Here is a 25,087-nt window from a genome sequence, read left to right as displayed (position 1 = left end):
AATTTGGCTCTAAAACTACAATGCTGTTTTAATGGCTGCTTTCGTTCATGGAACAGTCAGATTTCTTTTTAGAGAAGCACAGCAAAAATGACTCCTAATGAAATTAAATCTTTGGTCTCATCTGGCTCTGTATCTGGAAAAACTGCTAAATTCAGCATTCAGTCACAGGAGAGTAAATTATTCTAATTTTATTGATTGATTGGAGCAGTGATAGGTTAAACTAATATCACATTAAATTCTTGCACTGTTCAGCATTCGTGTCGTGTTTTGCAAAAGCACAGATAAACATGTTGGTGTCTTCTGAAGTTCTGACATCGATTTTTAGACCATTTTACAGACCTTGCCAAATTAATTTATGCAGCCATAAAATGTGTCTGCAGAGGCACTGTTCCTTAACTTGTAGAGTTGCAGAAGGAAACTACTGCCTGATTTAGAAATCTGTCCTCTGTCATCAGAATTGACAGATTCCTATGTGCATACATAGGAAAGGATGATGTATGTAAACATGGAATGTATTTTGCTGTAGGAAATTTTTGCTGGTGGAATCTTAGAAAACTTCATGTTTGCATACCTTGATTGGGACTTTGAGAGAGTATTGTGGAACAATGCGACAACTTATCAGACTAGTAACTCTGCAGTTGGACTTTAAATAGATTTGTTGAACAAAGGTGCAACAAAGAACAAAGCCTCTGCTTATAATGAATGCTTGATGCAATCTAATTGTTTTTGTGTGCATGTTTCCACATTATTTCCTGATATACTGAATCTCAGATGTTACATGGAGAGATCACATTGCTATTCATAGTATTGAAGAGACAGGTATATTCTTAGTTGTGTGTTTTTTGGTGAATATATTTTGCTAAGTGGCAACATTTGCTTACTTATTTGGACAACTGTGAACAAATACATGAAAAATTTAAAGAAAATTAATTGGTAAATCTTGAAAATTTACATTTTTTTCTACTTATATGTTTTCCCTTCTAATGAAAAGCAGCAGGAGGTTAATGAGGGCAATGACCAAGGTGTAGGATGCTAGCAAGAGGGCAAAGTTGCAAGCTTTCCCTAGCAAGGGATTCCTTCCATCCCCCCTGCAGGTCTGAGAACCTCTTCTGTGTTGAGTACATATTTCTTTGGGCTTGATGTGTCATCTTGGACTTTGGTTCTTTCTGGTAATACAGTAATGTGAAAGTTAACATTCAGTTTATAGCAAAGATGATAAAGCATAATAATTGATTCTATTAATAACAGTAAGTCTAAAATAAATACTACTTCATTATTTTTATTTAAAATCTTTTAATACTCTATCATAGTACAAATATAAACAGTAGACAGTAATAACTAACTTAAAAAAAGGTAAATTTACAAACTGCAGATTCCTAAAAAGGGTATTAATTTTTCCTGGCGACAGTGGTAAATCTGACTAATGAAGTTACTGCAAACTTTTTCATTGTAAGGAGGACCTAAGTTGAAACCCGACCAGCTTCTATTTAGCTCTTGTAAAAGCAGAGTGTAGAGTTTTTCGGTGTATGATTTAGATTTGCCAATGTTTCTTTTTATGAATTGAAAATAAGAAGAATTGATGGTAAACCAAAAAGAGCAGAGAGTATCTACATTTCTTTTCTGCTTTGATTTATGTTTTAAATGAAATGAATCCATTCTGGGTGTCATTAGTTGCTTAGTGAGGAGAAAGATGAGAACAACACAGGACCATTTCATCTTCGATTGAGAACTTGTTTTTTTTTTCTTGATCCTTTAGCCTGGCAAGCCTGGGAGCAAGCTGATCTGTACAGCCCAGGGCAGTAATTTCTGAGCTGATCTACCTGTAACAAACATTGTCTGTTAGGATGAACCACTCCATAATCGCTGCAGTATAAGCAGTATTACTTTACTAGAGAGAAAATGAAGGCTTGATGAAATGTTTGATGAAAAATTAGCATTTCCAGTCAGACCCTTTGTCTTAACGTGCAAAAAACCAGATAACTCAAGTGCCGTTTTTTGGGTCTGGCAAGAGTGGCAGTGGAAGCTGCTGTGTGAGACACCTTAGGGTGGATGAGCCAAGCTAGACATTCCTTATGCAATGAGCTTCCCCCTCAAAAACATGCATGACAGTGAACTCCCAGCAAGGCTTCACTATGTTAAGTAGAAGTTTTAAAAGTGTATTAAGTAACAAAAGCTTGAAAAGGCTCTCGAAGAGACAACATAAATAGGAAAGGTTTGTACACCATTTTCCCATGAATCATTTTTTGAAGCTGTGATTACTCTGCTTTCCTTCAACAAGATAATTACAGGCATGTTGGGATAAACTCCTCTGTGTTTAGGAAGCATTCAAACCCTGTAATGCTGTGCTCATGGAAGGCCTGCAAATTAGCTTTGAGCACTCCAAGAATCATCATTATGGCTCAGTGCTCGTGGGGGTGCAACACCCACAAGCAGATTTCTCTTGCTGGAAATGATGTTTTTGCTTGTCTCAGACGAGAGATGGATCCATGCGCTATGGGTCACTTGGGAGCTATGTCTCTTTTCCACTTGTAATTAAAACAACTCATTTAAAAGACAGTGTATTTAATTTTCTTTTCATTATTTGTAGAAAGACCAAAAGTGATTTCTATTACAGCCTTTTAATGACAGAAGAAAATGCCTTCCACGAGCCATCAAGGTTCCTCACACAAGAAACATCATGGCAGGAGATTTCAATGGGGTCTCTCATGGATGTGTAAACTGACGCCTTTTCTTTTAATGTTTTACAGAAGCTATTTGTGCCTTTTTTTTTTTTTTTTTTTTTTTTTGTCAGAAAGAAGAGGTAGATAATTGCTTTCCTTTAGCAGAATTAAATGCTTTCCAGTCCTAGTTGTCAACAGCTAAAGGTATTGTGAGGTTTTAAATTTAAATTTGGCATCTCAGAGTTTGTAATAAGTTAGGATTTGTCATGTTGAAAATAGGATATGTAAGGTCTGAGCAGATGTATAAAAAGTGTATTTTTTTCTCCTATTTGTTCTCATACCAATTTGCAAGATTTTATAAAATAAAACCAGCCGACCGTAAACATCAGACTGCCATCACCACGATGTGGTGTTTCCTGGTCAAGAATTTGGAATGTGTTTGGCTTCCATTTGGAAGTTGCTATGAATGTTCTGAGGTAACCCAGTAACATGTTCCACTGCCACTCAGATTTGTCCAGGGGCAAATCTGAATAGGTGAACCTCTGGAGGCTGTGAGTGGTGGTGAATTTGATTTATAATTAACAAGAAAAAGGCCTTCATTTGGCAGAAATGGAAAATCACACTAATTGATTCTATTAATAGTACTGTGTTTCTAATAAAAACACACTGTTACTTTTTACTCAGTATTATTTAGCACTGCATTAATAGTCCAAATATATAACCTTATAGTAATAATATGAGAATGGCTCTACTGGGATCAATCTAGAAATTTAAAAATAATTTAGGTTAAAACCTTCTAGACAATGCTTGCAGATGGGTGTTTGCTTTTCTTTTATTGCTGAGAATGCAAGTTTGCAGCCATTAATGTTAATCAGGTGTAGAATTCTTTGGGATTTGGGTTCAGGAGTTGTAGGTTCTACAGATCTGCTTAGAAGTGCTTTTCTGGAAATTGAGGAAGTGTTTACTTTCCTAAACATGTTAAAGGAAAGAATTTCCTCACAATCAGATGTGTGGATTTGTTTGCTTGATGTGCGTGATGTGCTATGAAATTTGCTACTCATTTCTGTACAATTTCATCAGTCTGCCTGTGCCCAAGTGCTGTAAAAGCTTAGTTAAATTTCTCTCAGTACATAGAGTATTACTGACGGGAGAGACGGGATGAAGGCACTGGAAGAATTATAGCCTAAAGAAAATTCCAGCCAGTCCACCTTCATTAACTTTACACAGCCTCTGCAAGTCTGAGGTGCAGTCTGCAAATAAACTTGGAAGGAGCAGGACTGTGGAAAGGTAGCTGGGATCTGAAAGTGGTTGTGGTCCGTGCTGGACAGGAGATAGGTGCAGAGCTCAGAACTTGATCTGGAATCTGGAAAACAAAAGGAAGCAACAACAAACACTCAAAATGCTGTGTCACGCTTACCTTCATCACAAGTCTTCAAAACATTCAGTTTTACGGTTGCTATTCAAGTGTTTAATGTGGCTGAGGGGTAAATTAGGGGTAATGTTGCTAAGGTGGGAAGATAACTAGAAATCACTATTCCTGTTTTCTAGTGGAAAACAAATGAAATAGTTGTGGCAATATGAAACTCAATTAAAATAGTCTGATATTTAAGCTTTTAATCACCAAGGAGGTAAATGTCTTTGGTTCTGTGATTCTTTCATGGTTTTTAAAAGTGCATTAGCTGTGAAGGTATCACTTGCTGTGATGGAGTGAGTGTGACATAAAGCATGTATGTGGATTGAGTATGCTGTATGTGGATTATGTGTTAAAACATTGCTATTGCTGTGTGTGTGCATTGTAAGATGCATTTTATTGCTATCATTTTTATATTCAGCTATGTAACAAAGCCCATAAAATTGTTCTGAAACAGATTTTTATTGTATGGCCTCCAGATGTTGGATGTTCCCGAACACATATAATGATGTGACTTGGAAAAGAGTGAGTATCCAGCAGGGAACAGAATAACTTTATGACCATTTAGAGTGTAGGACTTGGTTCATGAATAGATTATTCCAGAAGTTACTGTGACTGTAGTCATCTCCTTTAATCCTACAACTCCAGTCAGAGAATAATATTTCTTCATAACCCAAATTAATTGGAGACCAGTGAGCATTCTGTTATGCAAGAGGAAAGTTAGTTAATCATGCCTAATGAGCGGTCATGAGCTTACGTCACAGCCATCACCAGCACTCCTTGGAAGATGGTGTGCATTTTGTGATTTCTTTTGACAGAGATGACATTTGTTATTATTTTAGCTTAGTCTTCTGATGTAGTTTACCCAGCATGTTCAGTTAGTTGCATCGGTCTATTAGTTGCACCATTAGGATTTTTTCTCAACATTCAAGATTTTCATACCTCTCTGCAAAGATATTATAAATAAATGGCACTTATTATGCAGGCCTGCACAGCCAAAGCTAGAAGTATCAAAGAAAGGCAAGAAAAACTTGTGTTGTTTTTTAGTTCAGCAGTGTAACTTAAAACATACATTCTAAATACAAAAAAAAAAAAAAAAAAGGTGCCATATCATGCCATATCTATATCCTGATCAGGAAAAACTGAAATTATTGTTGGCTGATGTCAAGGAGTTGCTCAACAAGAGTACAAACTCGAAGGAAGCTGAATAGATAAGGTGTAATTCCTTACCTGCAAAAGCTTGCATTGAAGTGTTTCATATTTCCAAATAGTGCCTTAATTCTACATTCAGAGATGGAAAATATAAATTGTTAATGTAAGTTTAAATAGGAGGCCATGACTTTTGAGGTTATCTTTCTGATTTGGCTTTTTGAATTGGAATGAGGTGTGATTTTTGCTTTGCTTTGCAGTTAGTACTTTAAATTGCTATGAATGTCAGTGAAATTCTAATCACCAGTGCATTTTCTTTTATGGCTATCTGACCTCTGAATCTAACCTACATTTTCAGAGGTGTAGACTACTTTAACAGATTCCAGTAACAGGAGACTAAGTCTCTTTCACTCCAGGCTGCATCCATGCCCTGCAGTGCTCAGTGCTATCCCTATCCTTTAGGGGTTACAGCCTTGCAGAACTGAAAATTGCTGAACGCTCTTCATCATCTTTTGAGCAGAGCCGGCCAGTTAAGATGAGAGAGGCACAAAACCCTGTTTAAAACAGAATGACTGATTTTTCACTGGAGCAGCTGAGGAGCATTCATGCAAGTCCTTCTTCCAGCTGCACCACCAGGGTGACAGCTGCCATTCAAAGGTAACAAATTAGAAAATAAGGAGAGGGGGAGAATGGAGCAAATCAGTTAGATAAGGTTAAATACAGCTGGTTAAAACACTGATCATCATTCATTGGCCTGAAAAACCTAAGTAACATCTGCCAGGCTATCTGTTCTTCTGACTTGCAAGTTTTCTCAGTCTGTGGATCTTGGAGGATAGAACTTTCACAGAGGTAAAAGCTGTTAAGGAGAGGCTTTGGGGCAGTGCTTCCAGAGGCTGATCAGCAGCTGAAGTCATTGTTTGAAGGGCTAAGGGCTGGATCACGTTCTTTGACAAGACAGTAGAGTCACTTCAAGCAGCAATGTAAATTCTAAAATGGTTTGTAAAAAGTTGTTAAAATGAGACATCCTACAGTTAGCTGTAAACTGGTAACGGGGTGACTGCTATGCACCTCAGTGGTTATTTAAATATCGTGGCTTATGTGTTAATTGCTTGAATCTTTTTTTCCCTCTAATCCAATTTTATGAAGTATTTGAGTACACAGAAATCGGTCAACACAGTCATTTGAAGGCCATGTATTACACTCTGTGTATAGACAGCTCTGGAAATCAGGTGAGGAGCATGAAAGAGATTGAATTCTCCAATCTGTGTTGTGGAGGGAATAGGTGGAACTCGTTTATGAATATATTGCCAATTGAATCACATTCTCTGATTAATCTGCTCCTCTTCCACTAAGCCTTCAACTTCCCTGAGCCTGCATGGAGACTGGGAAGAGTGATGGGCCCCATCTTTCTGTACAGGGCGGGAATTGGCCCTAGGCTTTGCGATAAACAAAGTTGCTCCTGTTCTCAAATGAACTACTGTTCAGCTACTGCTTGATGGGGTGGGAAAAGGTCTGCGTTAAAGATATTGAGAAAGTGCAAAAATGTTTAAATAGCTGGAAAAATTACATTATATCCATGAGTAGGAATAGGCACCTGATTCCAGGCTTCATGATGCTCTTGAGTGCATCTGAGAGACCAAAGAGGAGGACAAGTCTTCCCGTGTAGCAGAGTTGGCAATCAGATCTCTTTTCTATTTTTCCTCCTTGTCTGCTGGAGCAAACATCATTTTATTATTCTGTCTACTCAAATTCTTTTGCTCATTGTATATTAATTTAAATGAATGACTTAATGAGAATTCCTCTTATGCATCCATTTAATTTCCAAGTGCAGCAGTGTATGTATAATTGCTCAGCTGAGCTCTCATTTTGATGTACTTGGTTCATTTTCAAGTAATAATTTCAGCCCTTTCTCAGGAGCAGGGACTGCTTTTCTCTCTGTGCTTATTTCTGCCATAGCACCAATCATTTCTATATTGTCTTAATGATTTCATTTTTATTTATACCTCTCTCTATACTTCGTGTTGAACTTTGCTTATAAATACGCCATATAAAATCTTGGAGGTTTGTGTGAAGCTATAAGAAAAGCAATTTTTCAGAGGAAAAAAAAATGGTGTGTTTTACCTGATCACCACAAGTGGTTTGATATTTTCATAGCAAGAAAATGTTAGTGCTTTGTTTCTGGGGAATGACTGTATGACAATAAATCTAACTTCTCTATGAGGTTTGTTGGACAAAAATCAAATGGAAGTGTTCTTCATCTCCAGGCATGGAAATGAAGCATTTGGTGCGCAGAAGTCTTCCAGTGTGCATAATTCTATACATTTTATATCCCACAGGTATAAATCATTACACAGTCAAATTGTATGTTATCATTTGATAGACTGAGATGAGGTGAGTACAGTCACATCCTATCACATATAGTGACATCTTATCATCCAGTATAGGAGCAAAACCACCTTTGGACCACACTTACAACATGGAAAGGGAGACCAGAACCTATTTCTGTACAGGTGGTTTCAAGGCGTGTTCATGAGATGTAGCATTGTAGCATGTACTCAGTTATTCTGTGTATCCTTTGGGATAAATGGATCTTATGGAAAGAAAGGTTTACAAGGAAATTAAATATGCTCACTTATTCTAAGGCTGTACTATTTATTACTAAGGAAATTATTACATCTTTGAAAAGTGATAGCTGTTGAACTGCAGCTTTTGTGTAAGTGCCTTTTTATGAAACTGTCATTGTGCAAATACAGTCTGACGAGATAGAGAGATAATTGCTGGCTAAGCTGCATTACTGAGAATAACAATTAATTACTGCTCTAATTTGCTGGGCTAAACTTTTACTGACCCTCACTCACTCATTTAATCTGAAATAACATTACTCTCAGTATTTTCTTAATAGGAATGATGATTAACTTTAAAAGAATGGACTTGGTAAATGGCTTTTCTTAACTGATTATGTTTGGCATCAGGTCATCCATCACAATGTATTGTTTCTGCCCTCACCTCTGCTTTTTTTTCCTTTTCGTTTCTTCATATGAGTTCAGTGATGAGATTTCAAGACTGTATTTTCAAATGAAGGTGTTTTGTTGGTTAAAAGGTAAATAAATTCATACATAATGTATTTTTTTTTATCAGGAACTAGTGAGAGTCCAAATACTTATTAGTAGTATGCGATCTACACACAGTGAAAATATCTGCTGCTACCAATGAAGGAGTTAATTTGTTCTGCACTATTCATCTGTTTCTAATGGTGCCTCTAGTGTGCTGAATGTTTGCCTCTGGACCTGTGTCAGCTCCTGACAGCAGTTGTGCTGTAGGTGTCAGGAATAGCTGAGTGCCATCAGAAGTGCCCTTTGGAAGCAGTGCTGTAGGGGAAATTGTTACGTGTGGAGTGCCCAGCAAGGAACTTGTGGGACAAGGAACCTGCACCCCGATCCTCCCCTCCTGTGGTCCCTTCGTGAAGGAGCAGCGTCTGCTCCTGAGCACAGCACAGCCTCTGCGTGCACCACAGTTTCCTTGCACAAAAGGAGAGATCTGTTTCAGACTCACTATTCATCATCTTTTAATTATCTGTTAACGTAACATGAAATATCATCATCTGACGAATGCTGGGTTGCATTGCTTTTAAAGAGAGAATTACGATTCATGGAGAGGAGTGCCAGGACAGCCTAGTGAGAGTGGTGCCGTGAAGTCTAGCTCAGTTCTTCCACTTTACACTCATGCTCCAGGAGTTCTCCTTTGGTGGAGTATATTGCAAAGGGTCGTGTCACTGCTTTTTCTCTTCCTTTTGGTTGTTCATCGTGTGACAGTAAGCCATGGCCCAGCTGAGAATCAGTCCTGTATTTCAGTAAGGTGTTTAATGATGGTGAAAGGTTACACATGCTATGGATAGCAAGTATCAGATGGAGAAGGCTGGGATGCTGCTTTCCAGTGTCAGTATTTCAGGCTGAATTTTGGGTAGCTGAAGATTCACGGATTATTTCTAAAGGACCTGCAGAGCTCAAACGATTCTGTACTCTTAAATTTAACTCTGTAATTCTAGGATGTGACACTGGGGGCACAAATGGAGACAAATCAAGACATGCTTGTAAGGCAAACCACAGTCCCTTGTGCCTTATATATTGAAATCTAAGCTGCAGCTGCAACTTTCTTAACAAGCTTTGTTATACAAGGCCCCTGAAATGTAATGAGCACTCATCTTTTATGCGTGGAGCTGAAGGCACTTAACTGGTGAGGACAGGAGTTCTGTTGTTAGCCATTCTATGTGTAAGACTTATTCTCAAAGGAACTAAGAAGATTGGCATCTAAACAACTTTGCACTGTTCTGTTAAGGAATATGAGCTTCATATTGGAAGGCAATCTATGTTAGTTAACTGAGTACTCAACACCTTTCCTTCAGGACTCATACAGTTGTGTGGGTAGAAAGAGCACAGCCAAACTCTCCTATTAGTGTGCTTGCTCCATTCTGTGTGGGCATCCTCACCTTTGTAGGCTGCTTGGCATCCTGAACTCCCACTGGCTGTGAGGGGACTTACTGAGTTGCATTATGGATCTTGAAAGAGATCTGTTGCTGTCTGTATGGAGACTTATTAAAAATCTTTCATGTTCCTACCAGTGTTAGAGTGTTAGATCAACTCTGTTGTTTATATTGATATGTTTAATACGAATCTATAGAAGTCATTGATTTGTGTGGTGTTGTGCCTTTTTAGGAAAGAGCTATATGCTTGGTGTTGTAAAATGCAACTAATAACAAATCACTGGCATTAGAAACATCAATCTAAATAATGTTTTGTCACTTATTGCTATTCAGGTTGAGGTTACAGCAGCTCTCTCTTCAAAGTATAGCAATATTGTGCAGGTTAAAGAAGAGAGCTTCAATCCTCTTTACAAAAATGCAATCTTCTTGTATTGAATATTGAGCAGAAGTTTGATTTTTATTGTTTTTTTTTTTTTTTTTTTAATAGCTGGAAATTAGATACTCAATATACTACAACAGCACAGTATTTTCTGTACATAGTATGACAGTCAAATATGGAAGCATTTATAGAAAGAATTACTATGCCTGCAGGGACCTTAGCTTAGCAATTTGAACATTTCCTTTCTTTAAGCTGTTTTCCTTCAGATGTTCATTGTAAGTCATAACCATGCATAAAAGTATTTTGCCTCCACCTAACTAAGGAGTGGTAATTTGAACTACATTATTTCACACGCACAAAAAAATAGTTTTACTGCCTGTACAAAAATCTCAGTAATTTGAATATATGTAGGTAAAGCTTTTCTGCCCAGTTTATTATTTGCACTTGGAAACAGCACTTGGCAAATGTCTTGATGTGTGACATTCTTGCAGCTAAATAAATTGATGCCTCCTTAAGCAGAGTGCCAAAAAGAAAATGTAGATTTACCTCAAAGACGTGGAACAGTGTGGGTGGTGTCAGAAGAAGTATAGGCAGTGCAGTTTTTTGTCTGCATATGTTACCTTACCTTACCTACCCTCCATCGTAATGTGCAACTGTAAATGTTCATGTCCTCACCTGGGTAGCACGTTGCTATTGTAAAACTGGTCTGCTTACATCTGAATTCCACACCCTTCCTCACCACCTTGTGTTCCTTTTCATATGGATGGTGTTCTTTATGCATAGGTGATCTGAACTATGATTATTCAAAGGATCTGAAATGAGTATCAGTGAAACACCATCCTGTGTTGGTACTTGGGCTATGTTCTGACCAGTGAGTTTCATTCCAAGATACAGTCAGCCACCCTCTCAGTTCAAGCTATGTTGGTATGAACATATTGGTGTAGACTGTTCATCTCAGAAATGTTGTAACTGAAGTTGCTTCTGACCTGCTGCTATTAAATGTACAATGGAAAACAATAATCACTGTGAGCCTAATGGGCTGATGGCTCTGAGAAAGCATGCAATTCCTATTAGCATAACAGACAAGCAGCTCTTGCTTTGCCCCAGAGGTCAAAGGTGCCTAAAGAGGAAAATATAAAGAGGATAAACATAAATGGCATTTCCCTGGAGTACCCTCTCTTCAGATCTGCTGATTTTACGTTAGAGCAGAGGAGCACACTGAGTATTTTGAAGCACTTCTTCCTAGGTGAATTAAAAAGCAGCATGCATGCTTTGGATAAGTAGGTGATTTTTATGACTTTGCTTCCCAAAGGCATGTGAATCAAGTTCACACTTCTTGTTTAGCACACAAACCACCTGGGAAACCAAAATGCATCTGTCATCCTGAAGAGATCAAGAAGAATCTTGAATCTCACGTCTTATCCTCATCTTCCTCCGTTGCTTGGATATCTCCTACAAATCTTTGTTGCCATGGAAAGCTGCTCTGAGTGGCTCCTTAAACTCCTTTTATCCTTTCTCTTACAAGGTTTCCTTCCCATCTGTCTGTTTGTCCTCTCAGCTAGCCTCATGCTGCTGGATTTCAGTCTTCAGTCCAATGAGGCTGAGCTGGTGTGGGGTTGGCCAGTCCTACAGTCCTGGCTTGTAGGGGAAAAGCACATGGTAAAAATTAAACTGGCTTAACTTGCTTAATATTTCATACTCGCCATTTGGTGAAAGGGGGTGGTGGGGGAAGTTGTTTGTTGCCTTCATTTTTACTTTTTAAGTGTAGATGTATGGAAATGACTTAGTTAATGGTTTTCTGGCATCTCATCCCAATACAAGTGAGAAGTATATTAGCATTCAATTGAGACCAAATGTTTTCAGATAAAGAGATGATGTCTTAAGACATTTGTATTGATATTTAGTTATGCATATATTTCTTTGTAATGTAAGGCTTTTCTGCACAATTATGCAATACATACAATAAATAATCAGCCTATTTAGCTGCCAAAAAATGACAAATTGTTACTGATTCTGGATTTAAGTCTGGATTCTTGGATAGAACCAATGGAATCATGCTTAAGTGAAGTCTTGATTCTGCTTACAGGATTATTAAGTTTGGATGGTATAGGTTTTAATGTTCCTAATAGTAGAAATGGAATGAAAAATCTTTCTGTGAAATTAATTGTTGCATGAGCTTTAAGCAAATGGATATGCAGAATTTTCCTGTGCAGTACTTATACCAGGTAAGATACAAAACTTTGCCTACTTGTCCTTAAGCACTATAAACCTCTCATTCTGAACCAGTTTTCTTATCTGCTGCATGTATAAGGTACATATCTAAATTACTCTGTGATATTACCTTACAGTGAAGTGAAATGGTTTCTGTGTAAAATATCAAAGAGCTGGAATGGAAGTTTGTCCTATGGATGAATTACTGCATAACTTTGATTCTTCTAAATTTCTATAAATCATTCAGGCAATGTACCAAAAACAAGTAAACCAGGTTCTATCTCAGCATATCCTATGGATAGCACACAGTAAATTGTTGCATCTTTAAATATTTGGCCGCATTAGGATGATATCAATTAGGGTGGCTGATTTAGGGGAAAAAAAGCCAAATTAGTCTGATGCCATAAAAAGCTGTTAACGAGACAACATTTAGGCACTACACTTCTTAAAGACATAATAAGACCCTTTTGGGCTAGAAGATTTGTAAGACTAAACTCTTAAAATGGAATCTTACCTGCTGAAAAATTTAAAAATATAAACTAGCATGTTGAAAAAGGGTTGTTGGGTTGTTTTTGGTTTTTTTGAGGGAGAGCTGAGGGTTCCTTTGAAATTCTGAAGTCATCATACGTGTCAGATCCATCTGCCTGCACTGAAACTCGGCTGCCAGTTTCTTGTTTACAATCAGCTGGTTAAACCATGTACAAAGTTGCTATCAGTAAGCATGGTCATTAGCAGTGAGATTATTCTCAGCACTTATAATTAGAAAAAGCTGTCTCCTCCAAGAAATAATATAAGTCAATTTAAACTAAATGCTGTACTTCTACATCCATTGAAGTTCCCCAGATTGCCCACAAATCAAGAGAAGCTCATCTCTGATGGCCTTGTGGGAGAAGATGTAGTTCTAACTATATGAATTAATTGGTTTGATAGATAACTCTCATAGGCTACAGATTGGATTTCCACATAGCCCAGCATATTCTTTCGTTCACAAAGTATTTAGTATCTGAATACCAATAAAAAACAATGTGAATATTGGAAAATAATGCACTAGTGTGAGTATGAGAGTAGAGATGTTGGGCTTGGACTGTCTATATCCAATATACATGTTTTTAATTTACCTATTTTTTTTAATTTATCTGTGTGGCTCATTTGCCTAGTATCTTTCACTTATCCTTTGTCTTCATGGTTTTATTTCTAGAGGAGTTATGAACCACTGATGCTATGAAAGGAAAGTTATTCAGACTTTTCCCACAGTCATCTGCCTTTATCCCTGCTGGATTTCCTGCACTTTCACCAGGCTCCTTAAATAAACCACTGTTCTTATGAATTTCATATTTTTTTTTGGTAATCACCTGACCCCAAAGATGGCCCTCTGGCTCCCCTTCTCCCTCCATCAAGTGCACTTTGAAAGCCTTGGGGTAAAATTGTGGTAGCTGAAAACACTTCAAGACTTTCTGGTTTCACTTTGGTGTCTCTTTCTACCTCATTTTATAGCATCATTTTTTATGAATAATTTTCTTCATCCAGCTAGGTAACCTGCACAGAACCAGATCATCAGTTTATTCTAAGCTTTTTATCTGCAGAGCAACATGATAAGAGACAGGACCACATTTACTTCTTGCTCTGCCACCACAAATTTCTTGTCATGCCTTGAATGAGTATTGTTGGCAAATGAATGTTTCCATCCAGCAAAAAGCTTTCACCAACATGACTGGAGAATCTTCACAATTGTCTTCTCTGTCTTTGAAAAGTCATTAACTTTCTTGATTGTTTTCAAATAATTCATAACAACTGTTTGAAGGGTGTTCACCCCTCAGCTCTTGAAATGAAATCTGGTGTTCCTTGAGGTGGAAAATGTATGGCATGCCTAATTTTAAGTCATTTCCCCATGAAAACCAGGTCTTTCTAGACTGTTCAGGAGAGTATCAGTTTAGTGCTGACTAATTGCACAAATAAGGCAGGAGGATACTGTTGTACCAACCATGAGAAAATCAGATCTAAATTAGATAAATGGCAAAACATTTATCTGCATTTGTTATAAGGGAGAGAAGAGAACTAATACTCAGCTATAATCTATAGCATAAAATATGTCCAACATTGCCAAATAATTTATATGCTTAACATCTTGTGGGTAAATCTTTATCAAATGGCTTGAAAATCCCCGTTGGTTCATGTTGTTTTTTTAATTAGGCACAGTTACAACCTTGTTGATGTCATTTCAGTTTTGAAAACATTTTTCCCTTACCTGTCATGGGGAATGGGAGCTGAGGCAGAACCTCCAGTTTGTAATGTTTGCACAGTCTGTGAATGAGAGCCCAGATGGTGTGCTCCAGCCCAGAGAACTGGAGCACTGATCTCTGTGCAAAACTAGTCATCTTCTGTAATTAAGTTACGCGTTCACAGTGTGATGGCATGTTGAGTTACTTTAACTTCATTAGATGTGACATTGTATTGTTTGAAGAATGTGAAGAATTGAAAATCAGTGGACTCTGCGATGATCTTTAGAAACCCAAATTTTCATGTTCTTACTATTTGTTTTATTTGCTGTTCTGATACAGCTAAAACTAATGGGAGTGTTGAATCTCACAGCTAGCATAGATGTGCCAAAAAGGCAGTATGAAATGAAATGGATACAGTAAAGAAAAAAAATAACTGTTAACTAGCAAAATTCTTAGGATAAAACCATGACCTGAAAGTACAGAGACCTCTACAAAATATATTCCTGCAGAGGCTCCCTTGGGATATGAAGGAGAACATGCTTGATTAAGCTGGTACCAAGCTTTCACAATCACGCTTCTCTGATATTTATTCCTTGAAATAATAAAAAGGGACATGTCAGCTATGGGAAAGCCATAATGTACTCCATTGCTTGCTGCTGTTCTTTTCTAACTTGAGCGTTCTTCTCCTAGAGCAAACTTAAAGTAAGCCCTCCATTCATTCTTTTTGTTGACCTTTATCTTGTAGTGGCTGTCCATTTGCACAGTTAAATGACATGGTAAGAAATTTTCCATCCTTTTTTAGCTCTGTCAGAGGGCCTCCATCTTCTCAGTAACCAGTGGTAGAACACAAAATCTTTACAGTATACAAAGGCAGATCTGGAGAAAATAAAATCCATCCTTGTCTGTAGAGCCTCTGCTCTGCTGAATGTTTCGCTACATGTGAAAGAAGTGAAAGGTCCTAAGGAAGGAAATCTTTTCTTCTCTTTGTAATAATTTTTAAATTCCACAGTCTCATATTGCTCTGCTTCTCCTAAAAGTACATAGTTTTGTTTAATTTCCCCCCAGATTGCTCCCATGGTGATAATGGAGGAGTTTTCTCCCTAGGCACCTCTGTGATGTTTGTATTGGGAATTGCATGTTCTACACTCTCTTAATGAACAGAGGCAAGAATTTAATAACATAAGAGTTTAAAAGTGCGTGGGGTTTCTTGGAAGGAAAGCTTTTATTTTCAGCTCCCTTCAGTGTTTGCATTTACTGAAAATTTTGCATGGGTTCATATGGAATGCATAGATGTGAAACCTGGTTATCAATCACAGCTAAACACAACTCATTTTTCATTACATTGGGATCATTGCATCATTTCAAACAGTCCAGGAAAAATAGTACCAAGGTAGCGCACTGGGAGATACATTTTTCACCTGCATTTGATACTGGTAAAAATAATTTCCTTCTCTATATTTTAGATGTGATATTATTTGATTCAGCTTAAACTCGTGACTGATCGCCTGTTTTCAGTTTTTTCAGTCTCCATAAACATGCCAAATAGATACTATAAGTCATTAAACAGGAAACAGCTTCTTCTGTATATTTAGACTTATTACCATGTGCCTTAAAAGTGATATCAAATAGAATATCTGAGTTACAGAGCCATAAAATAAGAGAACAACCATTATTTTTCTGGATCTCTTTGAAGGATACAAAAAGAGAATGAAGTAATTGACATACCTTTAAAGTCCTACCTGTAGTCTCTGTAATAAAAATCTTTATAACTGAATATAATCATTCTGTAGATTGCTTTTTAAATTGCATTCCATGTTATTTCTTGCTTCTTGTCCTAATATTGCTAAACATAAATTTGAAAAATCCTTCAAGTGGAAAATTGATTTTTGTCTTATGTTGACCCCTATTTCGTTCTGATTTAGCATTATATTTTCATATAGCAAAGTAGTGTGGTATTTTAGATAAGTGGTTTTTTTTAACTAACCAACAATTGCTGCTCCTTCAGGAGCACGCAGTCACAGTCTGTTGACAGGGCTAACCTCTGCTGTGACAGCAGCTGTGAATCTGTCCTGTTCATCTCATGGAAAAGGTAGAGCAAGGAAACATAAGACACTGTAATAACAGCTGAGGGTGTGCTTTTGAGAGAAATATTCACGTGGTTGGAATTAGGGAAGTGAAATATGCAATTCTTATGATGGTGACAGAGTTACAGACATGGATTGTGTTAATTAAAAGCGTATTATAAGCGTAATATATTCATCAGTGAAATAACACAACTAAAGAGAACTGTTCTAAACTAGAGTCTGTTCTATGCATAGGCATGTTGAAGTGCTGACCTGTAGTGACAATTTTACATCATATGCAATATTCAAAAATGATGTTAAGTGAAAAGCATTTGGAAGATTACTTATTTCTTGTGTGGTACACGCTGGGAGGTGTTTGGCTGTGAAATGTACATTCATGTGCAAGAGAAGGAAACATGAAGTTTTCATTTGGTCTTTTCTTTCTTTTTTATTGTTTCTTTGTTTGAATCCAGCTAATTTGGGGCAGGAAAATCAAGTCACTTGGAATAAAGAATTATTTAATCTTTTCCACAACTACTTCTAACTAAATTTGTTCCAACTTTTCCTGACTTCAGAATTGTTTTCACCATATAATTTCAATCTTTTCATCATTTTGATCACAGTTTGATGTTAGTTGATTGATCTTTCACTAACATTCACATTCACAATTATATGAAAAAGGTTCATGCAATATGGGTGTGAACTTTACCAAAATGTTTGGTCAAAACTCCTTTTGTAAACTACTTTGCTAGCAAAGAGTTTGTGAAAGGAAAAGCTCCATTTTTAGTATTTCACTTGTTTTGTCTGGCTCCTAGGAGTCATTGTTTGAATTTAATTCCATTTCAGCCCTTTAATGTGGATGCTGGCAGCTTGCTGGTTTTCTCTGGAGTAACATCCTGTTAATTCTTCATCGGGCATCAATGGACCTTGTGACTTGAGTGGAGCATGAACATTAGTGAGCTTATGAGCAGTAGTGAACTCAATACATAGGGATAGTAAATGCAGTTCTGTGGAGTTCTATCAAATTCAACCAAGTTGGGTGAGCACATGGAGATAAAGCACCTCTCAGTAGGTTTAGAAGTAACAGAGCTGCTTCATTTCTGTACAGCATGTGTATTGGAACTTAGTTCCACTGTGACTAAAACTTGCTATGAATTTTTTGGGTCAAAGTCTGATGAATCTAAAGCTGAAGATGAGATGTTTAACATATATAATGGCTACCTCTGAGGAGCCTACGCTTCCTCAGTAAGTACTGAATTCGTTGTCTTCATGTGACAAACCTATTAGAAATATCTTCCATGAATATCAGTTTGTCACTCTTTGGTAAGTATTTTAATTAGCTATAGAACTCACAATCAGCCTTGCTTATTAATGATCTGAATATGGTAGAGCACAGTAAGTTCTTTAAACTCAACAGAAGTTTGGTTGCTGTGGTGGAGTTAAGAATTAGAAGTAGAGATGCACTTCTTTTTAGGTTTGTCCAGAAGTTGTAATCTTTCAATGTATTTTGTATTCTAGGATGTGATGTCAACATTCTTCCAATTTGGGGCTTCTATCCAGCAGGAAGCCATCGTCATGCTTAAGATCATGCAGGATTATGACTGGCACGTGTTTTCTCTGGTAACCACCACCTTTCCTGGATATCGAGACTTCATCAATGTCATTAAGACCACAGTGGAAAATAGTTTTGTAGGATGGGACATGCAGAACATCATCATTCTTGATACTGCCTTTGGAGATGCCAAGACACAAATTCAGCTGAAGAAAATTCATTCATCTGTTATCCTTCTCTATTGTTCCAAGGATGAAGCTGTCTACATACTAGATGAGGCTCGCTCACTGGGCCTTACTGGGTATGATTTCTTTTGGATAGTTCCAAGCCTGGTTAGTGGTAACACAGAAATTACTCCCAAGGAATTTCCTTCAGGACTCATTTCAGCATCTTATGACGAATGGGACTACAGTTTAGAAGCTCGAGTGCGGGATGGCCTTGGGATTATTGCCACTGCTGCATCAGCCATGCTGGAAAAGTACTCCTTCATTCCTGAAGCAAAAACTAGCTGCTATGGTCAACTGGAGAAAAACGACCGGCCATCTCACACTTTGCACCAGTAAGGTTTATTGTCTTCTTTTTTTTTTCTTTTCTATATAACCTTGGTAATTTTCCATTATAGTAGTATTGTATGTCTCTTCAAGGAGAAAAAATAGTTTTTGATAATGCCATCACACCCCTTTTGAATAATGAATTTCGGATGTTCCAAGGGAATGTGCAGTAAGAACTGCTACACTGCTAACTGTACACGTGGAAATTATATGTGCTGTTGAGAATAGGCACCGAGTCTGATGTCAAAGGCAGTAGAAATTGATTTTAGGTGGTATGAAATGAAGTTAATAAAATAATGCCATTACATACCTGAACTGTGAGGCACATTACCAAAATCTATTGAAGGCATTGCCTTTGTTACCGGGACTCTCATTTGCATCAGCAGGAAGATGCTAATGTTTCAGAAGAAAAGAGATGTGTAAGGTTAAGTAGGTGATCCTGGATATTGTAGAAGTATTAGATTAGTTATCCAGCTTTTACTACCTAATAACTGCAATCTCTCATTTCTTCTTGTGAGCATTTCATTTTTGTCACTTCCTCTAGAATAACTGTAAAACTTCATCTGCGTAGTTCAAGTTGGTATGGATGTTTTCTTAGAGGAGTTTGTCATATGGGAACTGGTAAGGTTTAAATCAGGATTCTTGGTTATTTATTTATTAATTTTGTCCTTTTATTTATCCCCTTTAGATGTGGTATTCTTCATTACTTGTATCCCAAATGTTGCATAATATTTGCCACACAGAAACAATTTTTTTTCAGCTGATTTTTGAGAGGAAGTAAAAGGAATCTTGCATATTTTTATAGCTCTTCACAATCTCTCCTAGGGATATTACTAAGCAGCATTTATGAAATTTGTTTTGACTGAATATTGCAGATGCAGCTCTTTATAGGAAAGGAGGTTGGAATTGCCAGAAAAAGAAAAATCAGTGACAGCTTCATATGGGAGTTTATGGGATGTTTTTAATCTTCTGAGATGTATGTGTATATTTAGTTTGGGAGTTGATTGCTGTATGGTGTCCAGGAGTGGTTAGTTTTTTTCTTAGAAAATGACATCTTTAATATACAACATGCTTCAGAAACTTCCCTTGTAGGCCAAATAGTGCTGAGTAAATGGATTTTATCACTTCATACATGTAGTGCATAAACAGTAGGGCCAAACTTAGGAAATGGGTACAGCCCTCTTTACGTATAACTCCTACTAGGTAGGTGGAAGTCATAATTTAAGTATGACATAGCCTCTTTAGGTATGACACTTCCACTTTTTTTTTTTCTGTGTCCCAGCTTACCTATCTCTAAGCCTCTGCTTCTAAAACTGTCCAAATTCACTGAAGGGATTGCAGAAAATCTGCAACTCTTTCTTTGCTACCACTTGTTCCCCAGGAGAATGCCAGTAGGCAGTTTTGTGTTGGCTCGCCATTCTGGCATGGCTCCTGTATAGAACTGCAGCTGAACACCCATGGCAGGAGGCACTGCTGGGAGGGCTGTCCTACCCATGCCATGCATGCAACCCTCAAATCATGCACTGGCTGAAATAGATAAAATTTAAAGCAAATGGTATCCCCTTAACTGTGTTCTGTGCTTTAACAATGTGATCTGTGCAAAGGAAGAAGTCCACTGTTGTAAGTTTTCTGCAAAAAAAAATTAAGTGGCATTTTGTGTATTGGTGTTTAAAATACAGTGGCTCAGTTGGACAGGCCATAAGAACTTGAACTCCACAGGTCTGGTAATTCACAGCTGTGGAATGGATTTAGGCATTCAGCATTCAGTGCGAGTTGTCCTTCTTCAAGGTATCATTCTTTTTCTGATGAAAAATTTATGACTGTGAGAATAGGGCTTGTGACTGATTGGGCAGTGAGATTAGACTTCACCAGGAGATTTTGCAGTGTGCATTGAACGATGCACATTCAGTGGTGTTTTAACACAGTGCATTTTGGTTAGTAAAGTCTTTTTATGCTGCAGAACACTGAGTTGTAAAGTGAAAATGTGTTTTCTGTACAGATGATGCTTTGAGCTTTTCCAGCACCACATGAACAGGAAACAGGTTGTTTTTAATTTATAAATATTAGTACTACACTAAAATAAATAAAGTTGAAATAGTCCTCCTTATGTAATAACTCCCTCCTTATGTAAAAACTATTTTTGTCACATACAACTGATAAGAAAAGTAAGTTTACGAAAGCATTTAGCAGTGCAAAGTATTCTCCAGGAGCTCACTAGTCATGACAAGGTGAATGACACAAATTCTCTGTACCTTATATTTCTCATCCCTAAATGTTAAGTTTTTTTTCCTAGCTGAAAGGAATCCCCTAAATTGGGATTTTATTCTGAAATGTAACCTTCATAGTTTCAGGCCACAAATAGTGCAGTTTTGTATTTTCTACTAAAAGATAAGTGTGTAAGACACTGTACTAAGGAACAAACGTGAACAAGGGATTTTGGAATACACTACAATGGTAAAGGGCTGAAATACTGTAAACAGCTGATGGACCTGGGGCCTGCTGTATTGAGTTGCTGTTTGTGCTGGGCTTGGTTGGTATAGAAATGGGGCTGCACAAAGGGGCACCACTTCCCAGCTCAGGGAAAGACCACTCAGTAGAGAGCAGAAAAGTGACTCTATAAGTTGTTGCCTAAGCAAAACCAAGCTCAAGAGGAGAGCAGAAAATAGGATTTTAAATTCCATCTGTTATAATGACAGTCTAATTCAGCTTTAAACCCAGTATTGTATTCTAGGGCGATGCCATAATAGCTAATTTGCGTGTAAATGGAGATAGGTAATGCTTTATGTGCTGCTTCCCACATCTAGTGAGGTTCATCTCCGCTTATAAAGAAATTCTTTGTAAAGAAAGCTATGAAGTGAAAGCTCCTCCTCCCTCTTTTTCAAATCCTTTGTGTATTAAATTGGCTTGAAGATATATATGATTTGAAGCACACAAACATGACACCTTTCCCTGTCATGGCAATTGTAAAATGCTTTTATTAGCTTTCCAGACCCAGAAAAAATCTGGTTTGCTTTAGTTTTTGGAACGGTCTGATCATTGTTCATTTCTGATACACATGCAAAAATCAGTGTTTCTTTACGAGTAAAGGATTTAAAATAAAATAGGGAAATTTTTTCTACACATTTAAAATGTTTCAATGTATTCAGGTCTTTTGTCATTCTTGTAAGACCTACAATCTTCCAATACAGAAAAATACTGTTGTGCAAAATACTGGCAGCAGCACTGCAGGATATCTAGAATTAGCAGTTCATTACAGCAGTGTCAGTTGAGCAAATGCTCGCTCTCTTACAAAAAAGGAAACATCTAAACAAACAGCAAAACAAAATAACCCTATTAGTTGTCATGGAAAATTCTACTGCTGTATGAATAAAATTACTTCTGCATGGCTTAGTAGAGTACTTGTGTTTAAAAGTCATAACCATGTTGGGTTATGGTGGGTTATGTCTGAAAAGAAACTTGATATGCCTGTCCAGCAGTCAGTTGTTGATACTGTGTTTAGTTACAACCAGTTTCCAAATACAACCAAAAATATGCAGGATTTTGGAGGCTCATTTACTTTTTGTAGGGAAGTTGTAAGGCTAAAAATTTGTTCTGGGCAGGCTTTGGTTTCGTGCTCTGCCCACACATTGTTTCCATTATTCATTGTCACTTTAGCCAGAGAGCAGCAGCAGACCGAAGTCCAAAGAGGTTTAGATGATGGCCTATGATAACATTTCATTTTCTTATCCATGCTGTTGTGCTGCTGTTGCAAGTTGCCTATAAAATGTCTGCTCCAGATGATGAGAATGTGCTGTCCCTGAAGTCCTGGTGTTCATTTATCAAGTTCAATATTTCGATGCCAGCTTTTAGCAGTGACAGATGCATTTTCCTCTTTTTCTTTCAAGTGAAATCAAGTATTACTTGGATACAATGGTTTGATGGATAATCCAGCATATCTGTTCAATGCTTTCCAATTTTCGGAGATTTGTTCATTTCATTAAGTTCTGTCAAAAGACTTGGGGGGGGGGGCGGTGGGGAGGGGAAGTATCATCTGCCTTATAGTCTGTTTGAAGATGTGTTGTTATTTAATTATATAGGGAGCAAAATGCTTTTTTACTAGTAGAGATGCTCTGCAGAAAAACTAAGTGTAATTTCATAGAATCAGAGACCTTAAATTATAGAATCACAGAATAGCTTGGGCTGGAAAGACCTCAAAGATCATCCAGTTCCAATCCCTCTGTCATGGGCAGGGTTGCCAACCACTAGATCAGACTGTCCAGGAACTCATCCAGCCTAGCCTTGAATGGCTTAAGGGATGGGCATCCACAACTTCTCTGGGCAGCCTGTGCCAGTGCCTTACCACTCTGAATGAAGAATTTTTTCCTAATATCTAACCTAAACCTCCCCTTTTTCAGTTTAAATCCAGGGATCAAATGCATCCTTAGCAAGTTTGCTGACATACCACAAGGCTGTGCTGCAATTCAGTGAGACCTAGACAGATCAGGAAGTTGAGCAGAGATAAAGGAACATCATGCAGTTCAGTATGCAAGTATAGAGTCCTACACCTGGGGAGGAATAACTGCATGCATCAGCACAGGTTAGGGGTTGGTTGACATGCTGATGAGGAGCTCTGCAGAGAAGGACCTGAGTGTTCTGGACAGCAGGTTGCCCATGAGCCAGCAGTCACTGTGTGTTCACAGCAGTGCCCTTTGCATAAAGGGATGATCTGAGACTGTCACCCAAGCTTCCATAATCACATACGCTGCTCACTTGGTTTGTGGGGAGATAGCTAATTTGGGTATACTTTCTGATTAGGACTTTGGTATGCAGGGATATACTAAATCTACCTTAGTGCCAGTGAGCATATTTTAAACACTAACGTGTTTTATTTTACTCTTAATTCACGTGCTGTAAGTGCCCTGTTCAATAATTTAAAACTTTTCTGCATGGTTTTGTTCTTTGTAGCTGCATTAAGCAGCAGGAATTGAGTTGATGAAACTTGTCATTGTTTCCCTCAAAATAAAACTGAACTTCACCAGCTTCCTGAAATGATGCTGGCATACTAACAAGGTGATTCTGAAATTATAGAAAATTTGTATCAGGTGTTTTTCCCTGGTTAGGTCTGTTTAAGAAGCAGAAGGATCAAGTCAGTCACCTGCTTATGAGGCTTCTGGAACATTTTCCCAGCAAATAAAAAGAACAGCAAAACCCAAAACAAAACAACAAAAGAACAAGCATGGCCTGTTTAGTTGAGCACAGTCAGCTTTGGGGCTATTAGCAAGTATTGGAATTCCAAGTAGAAATATAAAGGATATTGGAGATGGTGTTGCTGCAGAGAACCAAGCAAGCTTTGCAGGGATGAGTTTGAGGTGCTGCTGAGACAGTGAAGCAAAATATTACAACATCTTGTAAAAAAAGTGCTAATATGTTTACTAATGATAACATAACTCACTAAACTTTCTGGTTTTTGATAGGTTATGCTAGCCTGCAGCACACACCCAGCCAGCTGGACTCTTCCTAATTTTGCTCCCACACGCCTCTTTTTTAAAAGGGTTCCCCAAGAGTTTAGTTGCTGGTCTGGCAGAATTGGGGCAAAATGACATTTCCAGATCTGCTGTCATCTAGTGCTTTAAGGAACAGCTGGCACAAGGTACAAGTAGTTGGCGTGCCATTCCTTTTTCACAGTCACTGAGCATATTGTTCCTAAAACTTGATTCATCCATGCTGGCTCAAGGCCTAGGGAGATGCAGCTCTAGGAGCAGGAGTTATATTCAGGAGACTGAGGGCTGGGGATGTGGAGGAGGAGGAAGAGGCATGAAGAGGAGGCTCTTTCTTTGCATTATTGGGAAGGAGCTTAAGGGAGGAAAAAAATATCTTACATTGCCTATGATGAAAAATGGTCTTGAAAAATATGCTTATCTGTTTGAAAAAATGCATGATTATCTTGTTTAATAGTGGTCTGTTTGAGAGCTGTTTCTTCACATACTTTATATAACACATTAAATCCTTTACACACAGACTTTTAAATACTAATTTCATAGATGTTTTTCAGAAAGGCTATTTCTTAATGATAAATCACTTTTCATCAGGTTTCTATTGATATTTTCCAGATTTCACGGAATAAGGAAGCTTAGCCCCAAAAAGATACAGGAAAAAAAAATTCATAGCTTCAAAAAAAAGACAAAAAGAAAAAAGAAAAAGCTTGGATTCCTTCCTGCTTTTTTAGGTATAGGCCCAAACAGTCAAGATTATTAAAATGATTGGTTCATACTGTTTGGAGGAAAGTGAAATAGCATCAGCTGATGTTGGTTGTGAGATATTTCATCTCCTTTAAATCTCATTTTGGAAGTCCCTTATTTGGGAAAGGAAGAGGAGAGGTTTTTTGTTTTTATTTTCTTAATGAAGCTTGTATTTCCCTCAGTCTCAGCTGTTT

The 25,087-nt window shown here is 37.6% G+C and overlaps 1 protein-coding gene across 5 annotated transcripts in view; it reads left to right on the top strand.

Moving 5' to 3' along the window:
* The window catches only part of GRIN2A (glutamate ionotropic receptor NMDA type subunit 2A), a 161,538-nt gene that overhangs the window by 68,495 nt on the left and 67,956 nt on the right, over window positions 1-25,087 (top strand). For all 5 annotated transcript variants that reach the window (XM_048961714.1, XM_048961716.1, XM_048961715.1 and 2 more), the window contains one exon: window positions 18,091-18,683. In XM_048961714.1, the coding sequence (XP_048817671.1) occupies window positions 18,091-18,683 (593 nt within the window). The remainder of the gene's footprint in view (window positions 1-18,090; window positions 18,684-25,087) is intronic.

The sequence above is a fragment of the Lagopus muta genome, chromosome 15 (assembly GCF_023343835.1).
Source record: "Lagopus muta isolate bLagMut1 chromosome 15, bLagMut1 primary, whole genome shotgun sequence".
In the NCBI taxonomy this organism is placed as follows: Eukaryota; Metazoa; Chordata; class Aves; order Galliformes; family Phasianidae; genus Lagopus; species Lagopus muta.
The sequence above is the reverse complement of the archived record's forward strand: the minus strand, read 5'-3'. Positions and strand labels throughout refer to the sequence as shown.